Source organism: Vicugna pacos, chromosome 7, assembly GCF_048564905.1.
Source record: "Vicugna pacos chromosome 7, VicPac4, whole genome shotgun sequence".
NCBI lineage: Eukaryota > Metazoa > Chordata > Mammalia > Artiodactyla > Camelidae > Vicugna > Vicugna pacos.
The window spans coordinates 74,446,416-74,462,525 of record NC_132993.1 but is presented as its reverse complement, the minus strand read 5'-3'; the positions used below and the strand labels follow the sequence as shown (position 1 = coordinate 74,462,525).

The following is a 16,110-nucleotide window of genomic DNA, read 5'->3' as shown; positions in this document are numbered from 1 at the left end:
ACTAGGGCAACAGAACATGCAAAGACATTGTATGGAACTGTCAACTTTCTAGTGCTCTCATAACAGATTGTCACAAACTTGTGACTTAAACAACACCAATTTATTATAGAATAATTCTGTAGGTCAGAAGTCCAGTGTGGGTCTCAATGGACTCAAATCAAGATAGGACTGCATTCTCTTTTGGGGGCTTTAGGGAAGTACCTGGTTCTTTCCCTTTCACCCAAATTTCTTGTCTTGTGATCCCCTTCCTCTGGCAAGTCCCTCTCACACTTCCAGTCTTTGCTTCTTCTGTTTCATCTCTCTAACTCAGGCAAGAAAGTCTCTGCTCTGCCAAGGACTCACGTGATGAGACTCATGTGATTAGCCCAGCCAGATAATCCACAATAATCTCTTCATCTCAAGGACCATATCTGCAAAGTCCCTTTTGCCATGTAAAGTAACACATCTACACATAACAGCTATTAGAAGGTGGAAATTTTGAGGGGGGCACCATCCTGCCTACCACAGGAGGTATTATAGAACCGAAATGGTCAGAGCAGGTTCAGCAAAAGAGGAGACAGGTTTGGAGAGGGTGGCACCTGCCAGATAATGAAGGCCCTTGTATACCACGTTAAGGGACCTAGACTTAATCCTGGAGGTGATAGAGTCCTCTGAAGGGTTTTAAGCAAGGTGAAAATTGTGTTTTAGATGGAGCACTCTGCTGGCAGCATGAGAGACAGATTCAAGGGGACACAACTTGAAGTCAGGGGAAGTGATTGGTTACCTACTGCCCCATTCTCACCAAGAAGTGATGAGGACTCGTGTGTGGCACTATATGGATTCTGTTTATTCTATGAAACTGTCTGACAATATTTAGTTCAACAGAACCTATGGATGAAATGCCCCATAATACCAAACTTCTCTCTAAAAAATGGACACACTATCTGAACGTTGACACTCTTACCAGTTAAGTAAATCATTTCAAGGGTTCCAAGTGTTAGGAGAAGGTGTTTCATGCCCTCTAATTCCACAGTCTTGAATGACCCTTGCCCAAACGAAGTCCTAGCTTGTCCAGTAACAGATAGTAGCAGCTGCCTCTCTTTGGGAGTCATCAGCATATAGGGAGGCGGTAGTTCAAACCATGAGGTAGGAGGTAGTTCAGACCAGGGAAAGTCAATAATTTTTAAGAAGAAAAAGGTAATGACAAAATCCTGGACCATACCAACTTTTAAGAGGAGGACCAGAGGAGAAGAAAGAAGATTAAGGAGAGAACCATTAGACCATATGTCACAGGAATCAGAGGAGGAGTGAGTTCAAGGAACAATGGACTGTAGTAAGTCAATAATAATAAATGTCATAAAGTTTTCAAGAATGAAAAGGACAGAGAAATGTCATTTGAATTTAATAATTAAGAGGTCACTGAGGCTCCACTTTCAATCAAGAGTAACAGAAACCAGATTGACCCTCCTACCTTAAACAACTACAAAATGGACCAAATTAGATGAAACAGTGGTTTTCAGACTTTGGACAACAGCCCAGGACAGTGAGCCCTAGGAATAGGTGAAAAAATTAGTTGAGGATGACAGGTGCCCCATTTTCCTACTTAGAGATGTTTCCAAGTGAGAGCACAGTGGGGGAGCCCAAACAGGGCCAAGTGGTCTTGCTGGTTTGAGAAGACAGTGTTTGGGGTCAGGGAGACCAAGTTGGCAAAAATATATAGGTGAAGAGAAGGAAGAGTTTCATGGAGAGAGAGAGAGAGAGAGAGCTCACTCCAGAAATCCGCAGAGGAATACTGATCAGTACATGCATATGAGGATACTGCTGCAGCTGGGGAAAGAACTTCCAGAGAGGAGGGAATGGAACAATACCTGGAGATCACACAGAGCCAAGAATAGTTCCTGTCAGGGGGTTAGAAAGACCTGCTGACACAAGAGCACTGAGTAGGAGGGTGTTGGCTCAGTAGTGGGGCAAATTAGCCCAGACAAAAGATTATTTTGGACTTCCTTAACAAAGTTTAAAAGCAAGCCTTGAAAGGATCAAATTATTTCCACGTAACTTAATTGTGACTTACAAAGCTTAAAAATATTTAAAGGAATACCCCCAAAGTCCATTTCACAACAGTGTAAAAATCACAATGTCTGGCATTCAGTACAATATGAGTAGGCATGTATGTGATCGAGCAATCCCACTCCTGGGCATATATCCAGAAAAGACAAAAAGTCTAATTCAAAAAGATACATGCACCCCAGTGTTCATAGCAGCACTATTTACAATACCAAGACACGGAAGCAACCTAAATGTCCATTGACAGATGAATGGATAAAGAAAATGGGGTGTGTGTGTGTGTGTGTGTGTGTGTTATATATACATATATGTGTGTGTGTGCGTGTGTGCATGTGTATATTGTGGAATATTACTTAACCATGAAAAAAGAATGAATTAATGCCATTTGTAGCAACATGGACGGACCTAGAGATTATCATACTAAGTGAAGTAAGTCAGACAGAAAAAGATGAATATCTTATGATATCACTTATATGTGGAATCTAAAAAAATGACACAAATGAACTTATTTACAAAACAGAATAGACTCACAGACATAGAAAACAAACTACAGTTACTGGGGGGAAGGGGGCAGGGAGGGGTAAATTTGGAGTTCAGGATTTGCAGATACTAAGTAATATATATAAAATAGATAAACAATAAGGACCTACTATATAGCACAGGGAACTATATTCAATATCTTCTAATAACCTATCGGAAAAGAATCTGAAAAAGAATATATATATATACATATATATATATATTCACATATGTATAACTGAATCACTTTGCTATACAGCTGAAACATTGTAAATCAACTACACTTCAATTAAAATTAAAATTAAAAAAATAGTTGGCATGCAAAGAAGCAGAAAAATATGGCTTATAATGAGAAAAATCTATCAGTGGAATAGACACAGAAATAGAATTAGTAGACAAGTACATTAAAACAGCTATTATATATATGTTTTGAATGTAGGGGGAAAGGCAGAGGAAATTATGAGCATAATGAGAGAAGTGGAAGTTATATATATAAAAAAAAACAAATCAAACTTCTAAAGATGAAAAATATAACACTTGAGACTTTTTTTTAAAAAATTCCCTGGATGGGATTAACAGCAGATTAGACACTAAAGAAAAAGAGATTAGTGAGCTTTAAGATGTAACAACAGAAACTATCCAAAATGAAACAAAGAAAAAAGACTGGAAGATACAAATGAACAGAACATCAGTGATCTGTGGACATCAAGTAGCCAAACATATGATTCATTAGAGTCACAGAAAGAGCAGAGAAGGGGACAGAAAAAAGATATTTGAAGAAACAACACTTGAAATTTTTCCAAATTTGATGAAATGTATAAACCCACAGATTGAAAACTTTGAACAATTCTCAAGTTGAAGAAAACTACACCAAGAAACATCATAAACAAATTACTAAAAAAAAAAAGTGATAAATAAGAAAAAAAATATCAAAATCAGCCAGGGAAATGAGAAAGTCACTGGACAGTTTACCAATTTGGTGATAGACTGGTGGTCTAGTCACTGTGGACTGCTGAGTGACTGGCAAGTAAGGGAGTGGAGATAAAGAAAAAAACTGAGATGAAAGAAGGGTAACTAGATGGGAGCACAGCATCCAAAGTGGGTTTTGTTTGTTTATTTTTCAAATGAGAAAGAATTGAGCAAATTTATAGGTAGTTAATAATATTATCATATTATTAATGATAATAATAATAATGAAATAACTGACACTGATTAAGCCCTCATTTGTGTACTAGATACTGTACTCAATAGCTTACATACATTGATTCATTTAGTCCTCACTATAGTCTTATGAAATAGCTGTTTTTATGTCTCTATTATAACTGAAGTAACTGTGGTACAGATTGATGAGCTATTACTGCAAATTACCTAGTTTAAAAGTTCCAGGGCTGGAATTCAAACCAAAGTCCACTTGTGATATGCTTGACTTTTATATGCTGAGCCAGCAAAGAGGGAGAAGTAGGGTTACAGAGGAGAGAGGGTATAATTGATGCCTAGGAAGAGGTAGGAGATTATATATATGAAAGCACAGGAGGATGGGTTGGACTTGACGTGGAGGAAAGGAAGACTTCATTTTTGAGATACGGGGAAAGAAGTTAAGGATGGGTGTGGATGTAGATAAACAGAATCCCTGATGAGTTGAGGTGGCTTAAATTTTTTTTTTTGGTGAATGAGTTAGGTGTTTGGGAAAGGTCAAGCTTGAAATAACAACCAAGAGGAAAAGTCAAACACAAGGAGTGATGAATCATATTTAAGAGCTGAGTTGCATTTGGAAACTAAATGCAAATGGCTATGTTGTTTATTTCTAGCAGTGAGAGGGAGATAAGGATGGTAAGGATTTATGCTTTCAAGTTTATGCTACCTCCCAAAGCAAGATGAGACCACCAGCAGGTAATGTCAAAGAGGCAACAAGAACAGAGCAGGTTAATAACCATCTTCACCTTGGTTGCCCTGCAGACACACACACAAACACCTAATTGTTTCCTCATGCTGACCCCCTTCCAGATAAGTTCACTTGGTAAAAGCTCTCACTGAGCTATGAGTTTCCTTGGAATGTCCTAAAATTTCAATTTCTGAAATTTTTTCCATATTATTACATGTCGTCTATGAATCATGAACCCTTGTTAAACTTGTAGCTCTAGAGTAAACGTTTCCTTCCAGTCTTGATTACCAGCAAGGCAATTCAGTAACACAAGTATCTATTGTGAAATCTTATTTATGAACCTATGACATTATATGTAACGTTTTGTTGTGTATACTCTTTAACAACTTACAACTGGGCTTAAGGCTCTATTTGTTAGACTCTGCATTTGTAAAAGATGACTAAAACTTGGATTCTTACCCAGTTGTATCATGCAGTGCGAATATGCAACTGTCTTTTTCACATTTATGAGTGAAGCATTTCATCTATTAGAAGTGAACCTTTTTATTTTTAAGAGAGATTTGTTTTTAGTAGAGTAGACCAAGTAAAGATAGTTTATCAAGCCTCTTTCTGAATATCTATGACTAACCTTTGCAAATTTATGTAAAAACTACAAAGACATATCAGCTGTTTTGTCCTGTCAGCTTTCTTTACAGGTTCTTGGGCACCAGAGGCAATCTGGCTAGTGGAGTGATGGAAACAGCAAATAGGAAAGGAAATCTTCCTGTTTTTTCTGTGGTTATAAAACCTGGCATCAGGCATCTTTGGCCCACCTGCCATGAGGCTTCAAACTACTGCTGTTTCAGATGGGCCTCAAGTTAGAGAAAATACAGCAGAGTTTTCACTAAGTCTGAGCTAGGATTTGGCTGTATCTGCCACTAGAATCTGATCAGACTATTCTGCAGTTTGAAATTCTGCCCTGAATTCCTGCTGCTTACAGCAATCATTTTCAAGCTTTTGCTTATTATAAGTAGTACATATGCATTACATAACATTAGAAAATACAGATAAGCAAAAATAAAAAGCCATATATTCTTACTACCCAAAGAACATCATTTTAACATCTTAATTCTTATCCTTCTGGATCAATACCTTATTGACATTCTCTTTTTGATGAATTGTCATTGTACTCTTTTAATTCTTTAAATGTGGTTTCCTTTCATTCTTCGGACATATTTATAACAGCAGCTTTGAAGTCTTTGTTAAGTCCAACATCTGCACCCCCAGAGTACTTTCCAAACTTTTTTCTTTGCATGTCTCGTGATTTTTTGTTGAAAATTGGACATTTTGGATAACACTGTAACAAGTATGGATTCTAATCCTCTCCAGGCTTCTTCTTGTTGCTATTTTGTCTTTGTTATTATTGTTCAAATGTTTATTTGTTTAGTGACTTGGCTGGATTAGTTCTGAAGTGTATTTCCTCCATAGTGTGCAGCCTCTGATGTCTCTGTGTAGATAATCTTCCCTTGTTTTCATTTTTAAGCTTGGCTTCCTGGGGGTTGCTCCTGGGTCAACATAGCTCGGTCAGCCGTTGATTGGTCAGAGACTGTGTTTAAGCATCACGAGCCAGTCAAGTTTTCATCTTTTTCCACTGAATCTGTATGATGCTTGGGGACCACTTTCAAAGTTCAGGGGGGTTACGTATCTGCCACACCTTTAGCTCAAGGACTGATAGCTTGGAAGTACCCCTCTCTGGTTACTCCTGAGAGGTCATAGCCTTGAGATTTTCCAGGGCTTCTGAACCACCACTACTGAGTGTGGTATTCGCAGGGCCCTCTTTGACTGTGTCTGGCCTCAGTTTCTCTGTTAAACTTCTGCTGGTCTGCCTCTGGTATCACTAAGCTATTAGCCTCCTTTTACTATTAATCCTTGTGTGTTTTCTGTTGTTTCTGACAATGCTCTGGGGGCATGAATGGTCTATACTGTTCCAAGTAAAGAGACCATCCTCAGGCAGGAGTTGATCAGCAAGAGTTGGGGGCATTAGGGACTCTGATCCTCCTAGGCTGCCAAGCCTGCCCTGAGTCTCCCTGTAAAGCGGGAGCCTGGGGAGCGGGGATGGGCACTACTGAACAGCTGCAACCTCCCACCTGCTAAAGCTCTTTCACGCACAGAGCTTGTGGGGAGGGGAGGACAAGTGCAGTAGTTTTCTGGGGCAGTCCCACCCACCTGAATAGATCTTCGGCAACAGGAAGGTGGGGGCGATGGGCTTGTCATTGGCTGCCAAACCTGCCCAGAGTAGTTCTCACACAACAGGGAGCTAAGGATGATGGCTGCAGCTCATGGTGCAAATGCCAGTCTCCCACTGTCCTTACTGAGTGTCAGCAGACTTTGTTGAGTAAATGCTTCTCAATTTCTTGCATGCCCTTCGGTCAGTTTCCATGATTGTCTTAGATAATTTTGACCAGTTTAATCAATATTTCTTTGATGAGAGGATTCATCAAGCTCTTCACAGCACCGTTCTGGGAGTAATTTTACTTATTTGCTTAATACTTACAATATTAAGAAAATAATTGCAAAATATCAAATATAGTTTATAAACAATTAAACTAGTGAGTGTACTTTTAGACATTCCGTCATTTCTTTTGTGTCTGTCTCCTCAGACTGTCAGCTACCGAAGGGCGGGGCCTATGCCACATTCACTGTTTCCATCACGCAGGGCAGGTGGTGGGAGGTAATGGTCTTTTCAGCCTTAAAACAAAACTAAATACTATATGTGTTTTTAAACAAATGATTCCATAATTACTTCACCCAGTGGCTTACCTCCAGTGGCCAGCTTACTAGGCTCGTTTGCCAACTAGTTACAAGGCTGGCTTCCACGTGGCCTTCACAGTACACACATACACATATAAACCCACACTCAAGCACAAATTTTTCCTGACCTTTTCTCAGTTACTTTTCTTCTTTAAGAGTGCCCATATGCAAAGCTTTTTTTTTTTTAACCTATTAGACTTTCAAGGCACAGTGCCTTTGGCCTATCCCCTTTTTAGGAGCCAATGAAAATGTGACCCAAAATAAATTATATATTGGCTCAAAAATACAGAAAGAAAAATGCAGAACAAAAATAAATGTGTTTAATTAAATATCTATAAAATGTAACATTAGGTCAACTTACCAACAGCAACTCAATACTTACAAGGTTACATGTAAATTATTTTTAAGGTGGCACCTGCATACATTTTAAGATATTTCACATAGTGAGAACCTCCTCAAAGGTCTTAAAAATCCTGTTCCCCATATTTCACTCATGCATAAAAAAAGAAGGTTGTGGGGATTGGAATGCAGGCCTGGCACCAGCTTGTAGGGACCTCGTGAAAGATCCCAGACACTCACAAAGAAGAGGTGGCTGCATAGTGCATTGAACAATGTTTTCCCACCCTGATTTTGGTAGAGACCATGAAACCTACCCTGTAGACTCAGGCCTTTATATCTTATCAGTTCCATTCATTCACCTGCTCACTCAACATGGATTTGCCAAACACCTACACTGTGCCTGGGGTTCTACTGGCTGAGGATACAGAGAAGAACAAGGCAACCCAGGCCCTTTCCTCATGGTGCTTATGTACTAGTTGGGGAATAACATTCTTTTGGTCACATAAATAAATGTGTTACTACAGATGGTAATATGTGGTATGTTATGAAGTACAGAGTTCTTTGGAGGTGGTGTATATAGGTATCTATTTTAGATATAGACATCAGAGAAGGCCTTCATATGGACTGATACATAAGCTGAGATATAAGGAAAGAGCTGGAGAGAAGTGGGGGAGCGTGGGTATGGGGATGAGGAATGGCAGATGCAGAAGCCCTGGGGAAGGAAAGAGATTCATGCATTTATGGAAATAAAAGGCAGCCAGTATGGCTGAAGCATTATGAGTTAGAGGAAGGTGTTGTTAAAGGGGACTGGGAGGGAAGCAGGGTCATACAGGACCCTAGGGGTCATATCAAGGGTCTCAAATTCTAATCCACCTGAAGAGTTTTGAGCACCAAGCATAACTGGACCATGTTTGATTTTTCAAAAGATCTCCATGGAAAGTAGATGGACAGGGGCGCTGAGTGGAAACACAGATGGGGAGGGGGAAGCTGGAGGTCTGCTGTAGTCCAACTAAGAGATGATGTGATTTAGATAAGGGCACCTAGGGAAGACGGAGGAACGTGGATGCACTCAATAAATACTTCAGAGGTAACAACAACAGGGCTCTGAAAAATTCAAATCTTTTCTTCAATTCTATTTTTTGATACCATGTTACTAGCAATTCAGTTAAAGTTTAACCTAATACAAATGCCCATTGCATTATGGCAACACCTCAGTGTTGGATGTTGTGTTATGATGTCTATTAACTACTTATTACCTAACTCAGTGAACGAAAAGTTCCTTTGCCAGAAAAGAATAAGGAATGAGTAATACTACTTTGGGTACCAGATAAACTTTCATGTTTCTTTGACAGTAGAGGCAGATGCATCATGGTACAGAGAAATGAGTGTGAATTTTTGGAGCTGAACCACCTGGGTTTAAATCCTGACTCTGCCTTTAACTAGCTCTGTAACTTTAAACAAATTACTTAATATTTCCAAATTTTAGTTTGAAATGAAGATAATCCCTACCTCACAGAACATTTTCAAGACGAACAGCTGACGTACGACAGTTGCTCATAATAGGTGCTCAATAATTATTAGTTCTCTCAACTTACAACCATCCCTGTAATCTGTACTCCGTAGGCTGTTTGCTAAACCTATGTTTTTTTTTTTTAGAACTGGAAGAATTTAACTCAATTTCTTCCCTTAATTTACAGATGAGGAAATCACAGTATTCATATAGAGAGGTAAAAGAATTGCCCAGGAACTCAGAGCAGAACAGAACTAGAACCGTTTTCTCCAGACACCCACCGTCTTTCTAATATGCCTTTTTGCCTTATGTTTTTCTTAATGTTTAACTGAAATATTTTATAATATATCCATACATCCATCTTATCTCTGCTTATGGCAGAAAGAGGGTGATGGCTAATAGTGGTCTTGTGTTCCTTGCGTTCTCTTCGCTAGTTACATGCTATGGGGAAACTCCCAGGAGCCAGAATGGCAGAGTTAAAAGCCAAGTACTCCTTGCTGCATGATACCGTGATGAGGTATGCTGTTTCTTTTGTTGTGTTTATGCTCCTTGTTTGTAATGGGGCTTATGTTATTTTTCATTTTCCCAAAAGCAGGCCCTGAGACAAAGATTTGAGTTCAAGTAGTTTGAGAAGTGATACCAGAAATTATCGTGAGAGAGTGGAGAAGTGAGACGGGGAAGGGAGCTAAGCAGCTGGGGATGTGTCCATCTTCAGGTTAACCCTGCAGGCAGCTGGGGCTCAGTCTCACCGAGGACTCTCTGAGTGACTGTGGAACACACCTCAGAAGACTCCCACTGAACGGGGGGGACACTGGCATATTTGTTCACTAATTTCCATCCCACGTCGATTAAGGATTGCTCCTAGGGAGATGAGATCCTGCCACTTCTAGGTTAATCTTTGAGAAGCCAAGCAAATTCCAATGGCCAGAGAAATCTCTCAGGCAGAGGAACACAGGTGCTGCTGGTCCACCAAAGCTACAGGTGACCCCAGAGTGGGCCGAGAGGGTTGGTGAGATGCTGACATTATCTGCCACGGGACATTCCTGTAAGCTTCTCTCCTCCCTACCTTTCTTCACCACTCAGAGGTACTGGTCCTAAGACAACTCCAGCCTACAACTGCTGAGACTTCTGTCTTCACTTCTCACCTGTTCCTCTTACCCCCGGCCACTCACCTTAGCCCAGTCCCAATCAGCAGAGGTCAGAAGCATAGGCTTCCACAGAAGCACTGCTGTCAGCCCTTGGGCATCAAGGGGGAAAGAGAGTGAAGAAAGAAGGGGAATCCTGATCTCTGCTACTCCTTGCTACTCCCAAACCTCTTTCTTCCTTTCCCCCACCTCCTCTTCATAGCTTTGCATGACGGTTTCATAAAAGCCAAGGAGAGACAGAAGTGAACAGAAACTCCATCCTCCATTTCCCCAGCCATCCTCTCTCCCAGTCTCCAACCATTATCCTACTTCTTTCTTGCCCAGGCATTTGGCCACTTTGAGGAGGGGAGCCTGCGGGAAGGAGAAGAGCTGAGCTGCATCCCTGTGCAGCCTTTGCTGCGACTCACCCCACACTCAGCTCCACCTGGGTTCCCAACCCCCCACCAGAGCCCTCAGCTCTGGCTCCTCCTCCTCTTTCCCAGCCCCAAGCTAAATTCTCACCCTCACCCCTAACCAGAGACTCCATTCCCCACAACTGGTCCTGCCTGCCAGTGTGAGCAAGTAGTTCTCAAGACTCAGGAGCTTGGGGGATTCAGGTGCAAAGTCTAGGGTAATCCTTTCCAGCATACTTTGCACTGCTTTACTGCGAGAAATCTCCGTGCAGTTACCGGCATCCCTCTGAGCCTCTCTGTGGACTTCTCACCGTCTGGAAGCTCTAACCCAGAGCCCCACAGAGCCTGGCGGGATGCTGGCTGGCTTCCTCCTTGCCTGGCTCACAGCTCAGCTCCCTGGGCCCCAGTGACAGGTAGCCATGCAGGACCAAGGCTCTGGCGTTACCTCTTCCTACTTCCAGGTTGTTTTGCAAAACCATTACTTCCCTCTCGCTCCCCACATTTTATCTCCTCCTAACCCCTTAGTTCCCTCTTTTGTCATGGCACCCAAACACCCGCCCACATGAAGATGCAGACACTTCACTCTTGCTGTGGGGGCTGGAGCAGGACAGGTATAGGCTGGAAAAGCTGAACTGAAATTTAACTAGTTTTCCATAGAAACCACATTATAAGAGTTGTTAAATTCTCTTCTGCTGAAGAGGATGGACTATATTTCCAGTCCTTGTGAGTAAATTATCATTTGTGTTCTGGCTGGAACCCTAACTACCTTGTCCACCTCCTTTCTGGGGGAAAGCGGGCACTGTGGCCCAAGCCAATGCCTCACAATTCCAAAGTTCAAAACTCTCATTAAGGACATCAGATAACTTCAGGTTTACAAAGTATATACAAGGAAATTGAATTGTAAGAAATAAGTCCAGCTGCTGGTAAGGCTGGAGCTGCTGCTAGCTTGCAGCTCAGGTGAGTGATTTCTAGAAGACAGTGGAGATCCCAGCAAGTCCAATTTCTATGCCAGATGCTTAACTCTTTCCCCAAGATAAAGCCAAAGCCATAGAATATAATTAGATTTGTATGAGTCTCCCCCGCCTCCACGGTGCCATTCACATCCAGCTGTAGCCAGGCACTGAAGTTATGATCAGAAATCTGTAGATTAATTTATGTCCATAATTTTAGAGAGTTTTTCTTCCTAGATTCCTAGTAAAGTGTCATTAGAAAACTTACCATCTTTTCTTGGTTCACTAAGAAAGAAAAAGTTTTCCTTCAGTCAGGTCATGAGAATTCAAGAGTCTGAGAAACTTATTTACGAAACAGAAACAGACTCACACACATAGAAAACAAATTTATGGTTACCAGGGGGGAAAGGGGGAGGGCGGAGGGATAAATTGGGAGTTCGGAATTTGCAGATATTAACTACTATATACAAAAATAGATAAACAGCAAAGTTCTATATAGCACAGGGAACTATATTCAATATCTTGTAATAGCCTATAACAAAAAAAGAATATGAAAAGGAATATATATGTATAGGTGAATCATTATGCTATACACGAGAAATTAACTCAACATTGCAAACTGACTATACTTTAATTTTTAAAAGGAAGCCAAGAAAGCCAGGGTTGCTGGGGCAGTTGAAGGGAGGACCCATTCTTTTCCTTATTATTGTTCCCACCTCTGGAAGTCATGATCGTTCTGCAAAGTCAAGTGCAAATACCACATTCCCAACCAACTTCATCCCTTCTGTCGCCCCCACCAGCCTGATCTAGACACAAGTGGTAGCACTTGTCCCAATATTCCAGCTACATATTTATGCCTGTTCTCCTTTGCTAGATTGTGAGCTCCATTTGCCTCTAGTACCTAGTACAATACTTGGCCCCAAAATGCCACTGAACTGAACTGAACCTCAGGATGGAAGGAGCAGGGAGCAGTGTGGACATGGCCCCCACAGGAGCTAGGGAGGGCACTGAAGGGGTACACTTCTCATGATGCGAATCTCTGTTTTTATGGGACCCAGCACACAAGAGTCAGAGGTCCAGCTGCTACAGGATGCCAAACGTTTCACCGAGCAAATACAACAGCAGCAGTTTCACCTGCAGCAAGCTGACAATTTTCCAGAGGCCTTCACCACCGAGGTCTCCAAAATGAGAGAACAGCTTCTCAAGTACCAAAATGAGTACAGTGCGGCGAAGGAAAGAGAGTTCCACAATCAGTACAGATTGGACAGGTAAGTACGCGCTTCCCTCAAGCTCACTGAGGACAGGTACGGCAAAGCTGTTTCCACATAAGCAAAGTCAGAAAAATTAGACTAAATGAAGAAGGGATTTTAGGTGCAGAGAGTGTGAGAAAGCAGTGGTAGGAGGACGACAAGCCTTGTTCTTTCCTTGATCCCCTAGAACAGACTGTCCCTGAACGAGAAGGTCACACACCTCTTAGGGAAAAGCTCAGGTGACAGGGAGACGCTCTCAGGGAAAGATCTTTGTAGCATTTTCTGTATCTCAGGAAAGCCATCAACATCAGGAGCTGCAGCCAAAGAACACGCTCCACAGAACAAGGACCAGGCACGCACTCTCGCCCTCTCCCGCCCTGATGGCGGTCCCTGGTCCTTCTGCGGCACCAGGTCACCTGTCTGCATGGCAGGTGCCCCACGTGCAGACAAGCCCCCTGTGCGCTGAGGGTCACATCTGGTTCACTCTACTCCTCTGATGCAGGACTGGGGGCCACATGTTCGACCCTGTTCTCTCAGTACTAAACTACTTCTTAGGATCAAGGAAGAAAGTGATAATCCTTTTGGAAGACACATTCACCTTACCCAAACCTGGAGGATGTCATTCAGTGAACTGAAGCAGAAGTGTATTGCTCGAAGGGACAAATATTATTTCTACAATCTCCTCTAACTTTCCTCCTGTGAGCAGCAAGTCAGTGGCAGAGTTTGTTCAGCAAAGCACACTATTTAGATTGAATTTCCAAATGACTGCAATCCAGGTTTTGTGCTATGTGCTGCGCCTGGGTACTGGAGAGGAAGCCAAACCATGTCTCCTAGAATTTGTTACCATTTAAGGTGGCAGAACATTCTCTGGCTATTTTTAAGAGTAGATAGATTTCCCACAGAGTCAATGTAACTCAGTCCTGCTGAGAGATAAACGAATGACTTGAACGACTTTGTAAAACCTTGCCAGCCCTGGTTTTGAATCCTTTCTTTGGGGCCTGTTTTTTTCCAACTGGGGGATGAAGAAGGCTAGCTTGATCAGGAAAATTATACTCCAGGGGAAAAAGTCTGAGTTCTTCTTTGTCTCTCAATCTAAACTTGTTTCAGGCTGACCAGTGAGATCTATAAAAAGGAAGCCCAGCTATTTCTGTGCTCTGTAAGCACTCTTTCAGTTGAGAAAATAATGAAATTAAAACAATTGGCGGTTGTTCATTAGTATTGAAAATGTGAATGCTTGACATTTCCAGGAAAGGGTAAGTGGAACATAAGTCAGTTGATATTTAAATTGTTTAAAATTTCCAAGTATTCCTGCCAAAGGGGGAAAAAACCAACTAGAACTCTTGCCTTTTAGGTATAGACAGGCAAATTGTTCACTGAGTTGCTTGGGATGGGCAGGGGGTGGCGTACATAGCGACCTACAGTCAACAAGAACATTCAAAATGCGCATTTGCAAAAAGTTTACTGTGTGTTGTTTTTAGATTTGTAACACATGATTCCGTAGTTTAAGCAGACTCCCTTGCATTCTCAAATATTAGCAGCTCAAGAATTAATCTTATTTTCATAAAAATAATAGTGATACCCAAAGAAATACCAGGAACGAATTATAGGCTGTGCATTTCACTGGCTTAACGTATTCAGTATTACACGGTACAGAAACAAAGTCACTCAGCATTCCCTCCCCAGGAAACAAGTAGACATTCCCATCCCCACATAACAAATAAAGAAGCTAAGCCAGTGAGAGAAAACTATTCATCCAAACAAACAGATACTTTTCAGATCAGCACAACAAACTCTCATTTTATTCAGGGCCGGAATAGCAGAAGCCCAGATGACCAGCACTCCTCCACCCCAACATCTTTAGGAACTTCTGAATCATCGGCAACTACTAAGAACAATACGTTGTTCAGATACTCTAGAGAAAGGATTTTCCTCTATAATTTGGTTGATTTTCTTCTGTTTTCACATAAAATAAACTCTTAAGTAAATGTTAGTGATGAGTATAATTACATGGTTGGTTAATAATGAATCTGTTATGGTAATTTCTAGTTTGAGGTGAATATTCATCCATGATCTCTTGGTAAATATGCAATCCAGGAAAGAATGTGTGACCTACTTAAATAAGTAAATGCATTACAATAATGAAGTGATTAAATAAATAGTGTTGAGAACTTATTTTTGAAACAAAGTAGAAGTCCCCATCTTTCCAAAAACTTTCCCTGTAAACAATTTTTAATATTCTTTCCAATCTTTTCTTTGCCTTCACTTTGTTACCCTTTTGGGGCATCTCTGTTTTCTATTAATTCCTAAGATCTGGACAGCAAATCAGCTATGTCTCTCATGAGTCTCTGATGTATTCTGACAAGTCTCTGGCAGCTGGGGAAACAGGGTCATGGTCAGTCAGAGCCGTCTGTCTGTCGTGGGTGTGGACTGGGGGGGGCACATGTGGCTGCACACATGCAGGACTGTCCCAACATGAGCGTGGCCTTAATGACTGTTTCTTCTGCCACAGCTGGTTCACTATTGGTGTCACCCAGGCACTAGCAGTTGTTTTCCATTCTTAGTCCATTAGTGACAGTAAAATTGGAACCACAAAACAAACAAAACTGGTAAGAAGGAAACGGAGGGATTATTTCAGCAGTCTCTCTGAAATTCCAGAAATTTAGACCATGACAGAGGGGCACACAGGGCATCAGGACTAGTAGTAAGGAAAACTCAGCTGAAACACATTTTATCTTCTAAACATTAAAAAAGACAACTTCACAGCTCACCCTGGGACAACCAAGAATAGCACAAGCTTCAGACAGGCTCTGCAGCATGTTGTCCTCCTAACTGAAAGAGAAGCATCTGAGATACACATTTAAAAGGCAGATCCAACCCTAAAACTAACAATTCCAACTTCTGTCCAAGCCTCCTCTACCCCACCCTCCACCAAGGCAGCATTTGAATTGTTTTCAAGCTTCCTATGTGATTCTGATTCACAGCAGCACTTGAGAACTATTGAGAACTAAACGTGGTTCTCAGCCCTGACTGTGTGCTTCCACACTCTCAGTGACAGGAGCTCACAGCCTCCCACAACAACCTATCCGGGCTCTGGACAGCTTGACTCTCAGATGGTTATTCCTTGTGTGGGTTCAGAAATCTACCTTCTTGCAACTTCACCTGGTCAGGCTGGCTCGACTCCTGAGAGTGAACCGTGCCTCTTGCACTGCGCAGCGCACAGGGCTTCCTGCATTGCCTCTCCACCTACAAGTCCTTAAAACCAAAATCCTTTGGTGATCTGCTTCAGTTAG

At 41.6% G+C, this 16,110-nt stretch overlaps 1 protein-coding gene across 7 annotated transcripts in view; it reads left to right on the top strand.

Annotated features, from left to right (window-relative positions):
• CCDC146 (coiled-coil domain containing 146) overlaps positions 1–16,110 on the top strand; it is a 103,770-nt gene that overhangs the window by 55,456 nt on the left and 32,204 nt on the right. For 6 of the 7 annotated variants that reach the window (XM_072965163.1, XM_031679591.2, XM_072965162.1 and 3 more), the window contains exons 3-4: positions 9,518–9,600; positions 12,629–12,838. In XM_072965163.1, coding sequence (XP_072821264.1) covers positions 9,518–9,600; positions 12,629–12,838 — 293 coding nt within the window. Of the gene's footprint in view, positions 1–9,517; positions 9,601–12,628; positions 12,839–13,927; positions 14,074–16,110 lie in introns of those variants that run through there. The other variant, XM_072965166.1, reaches the window with a different exon arrangement.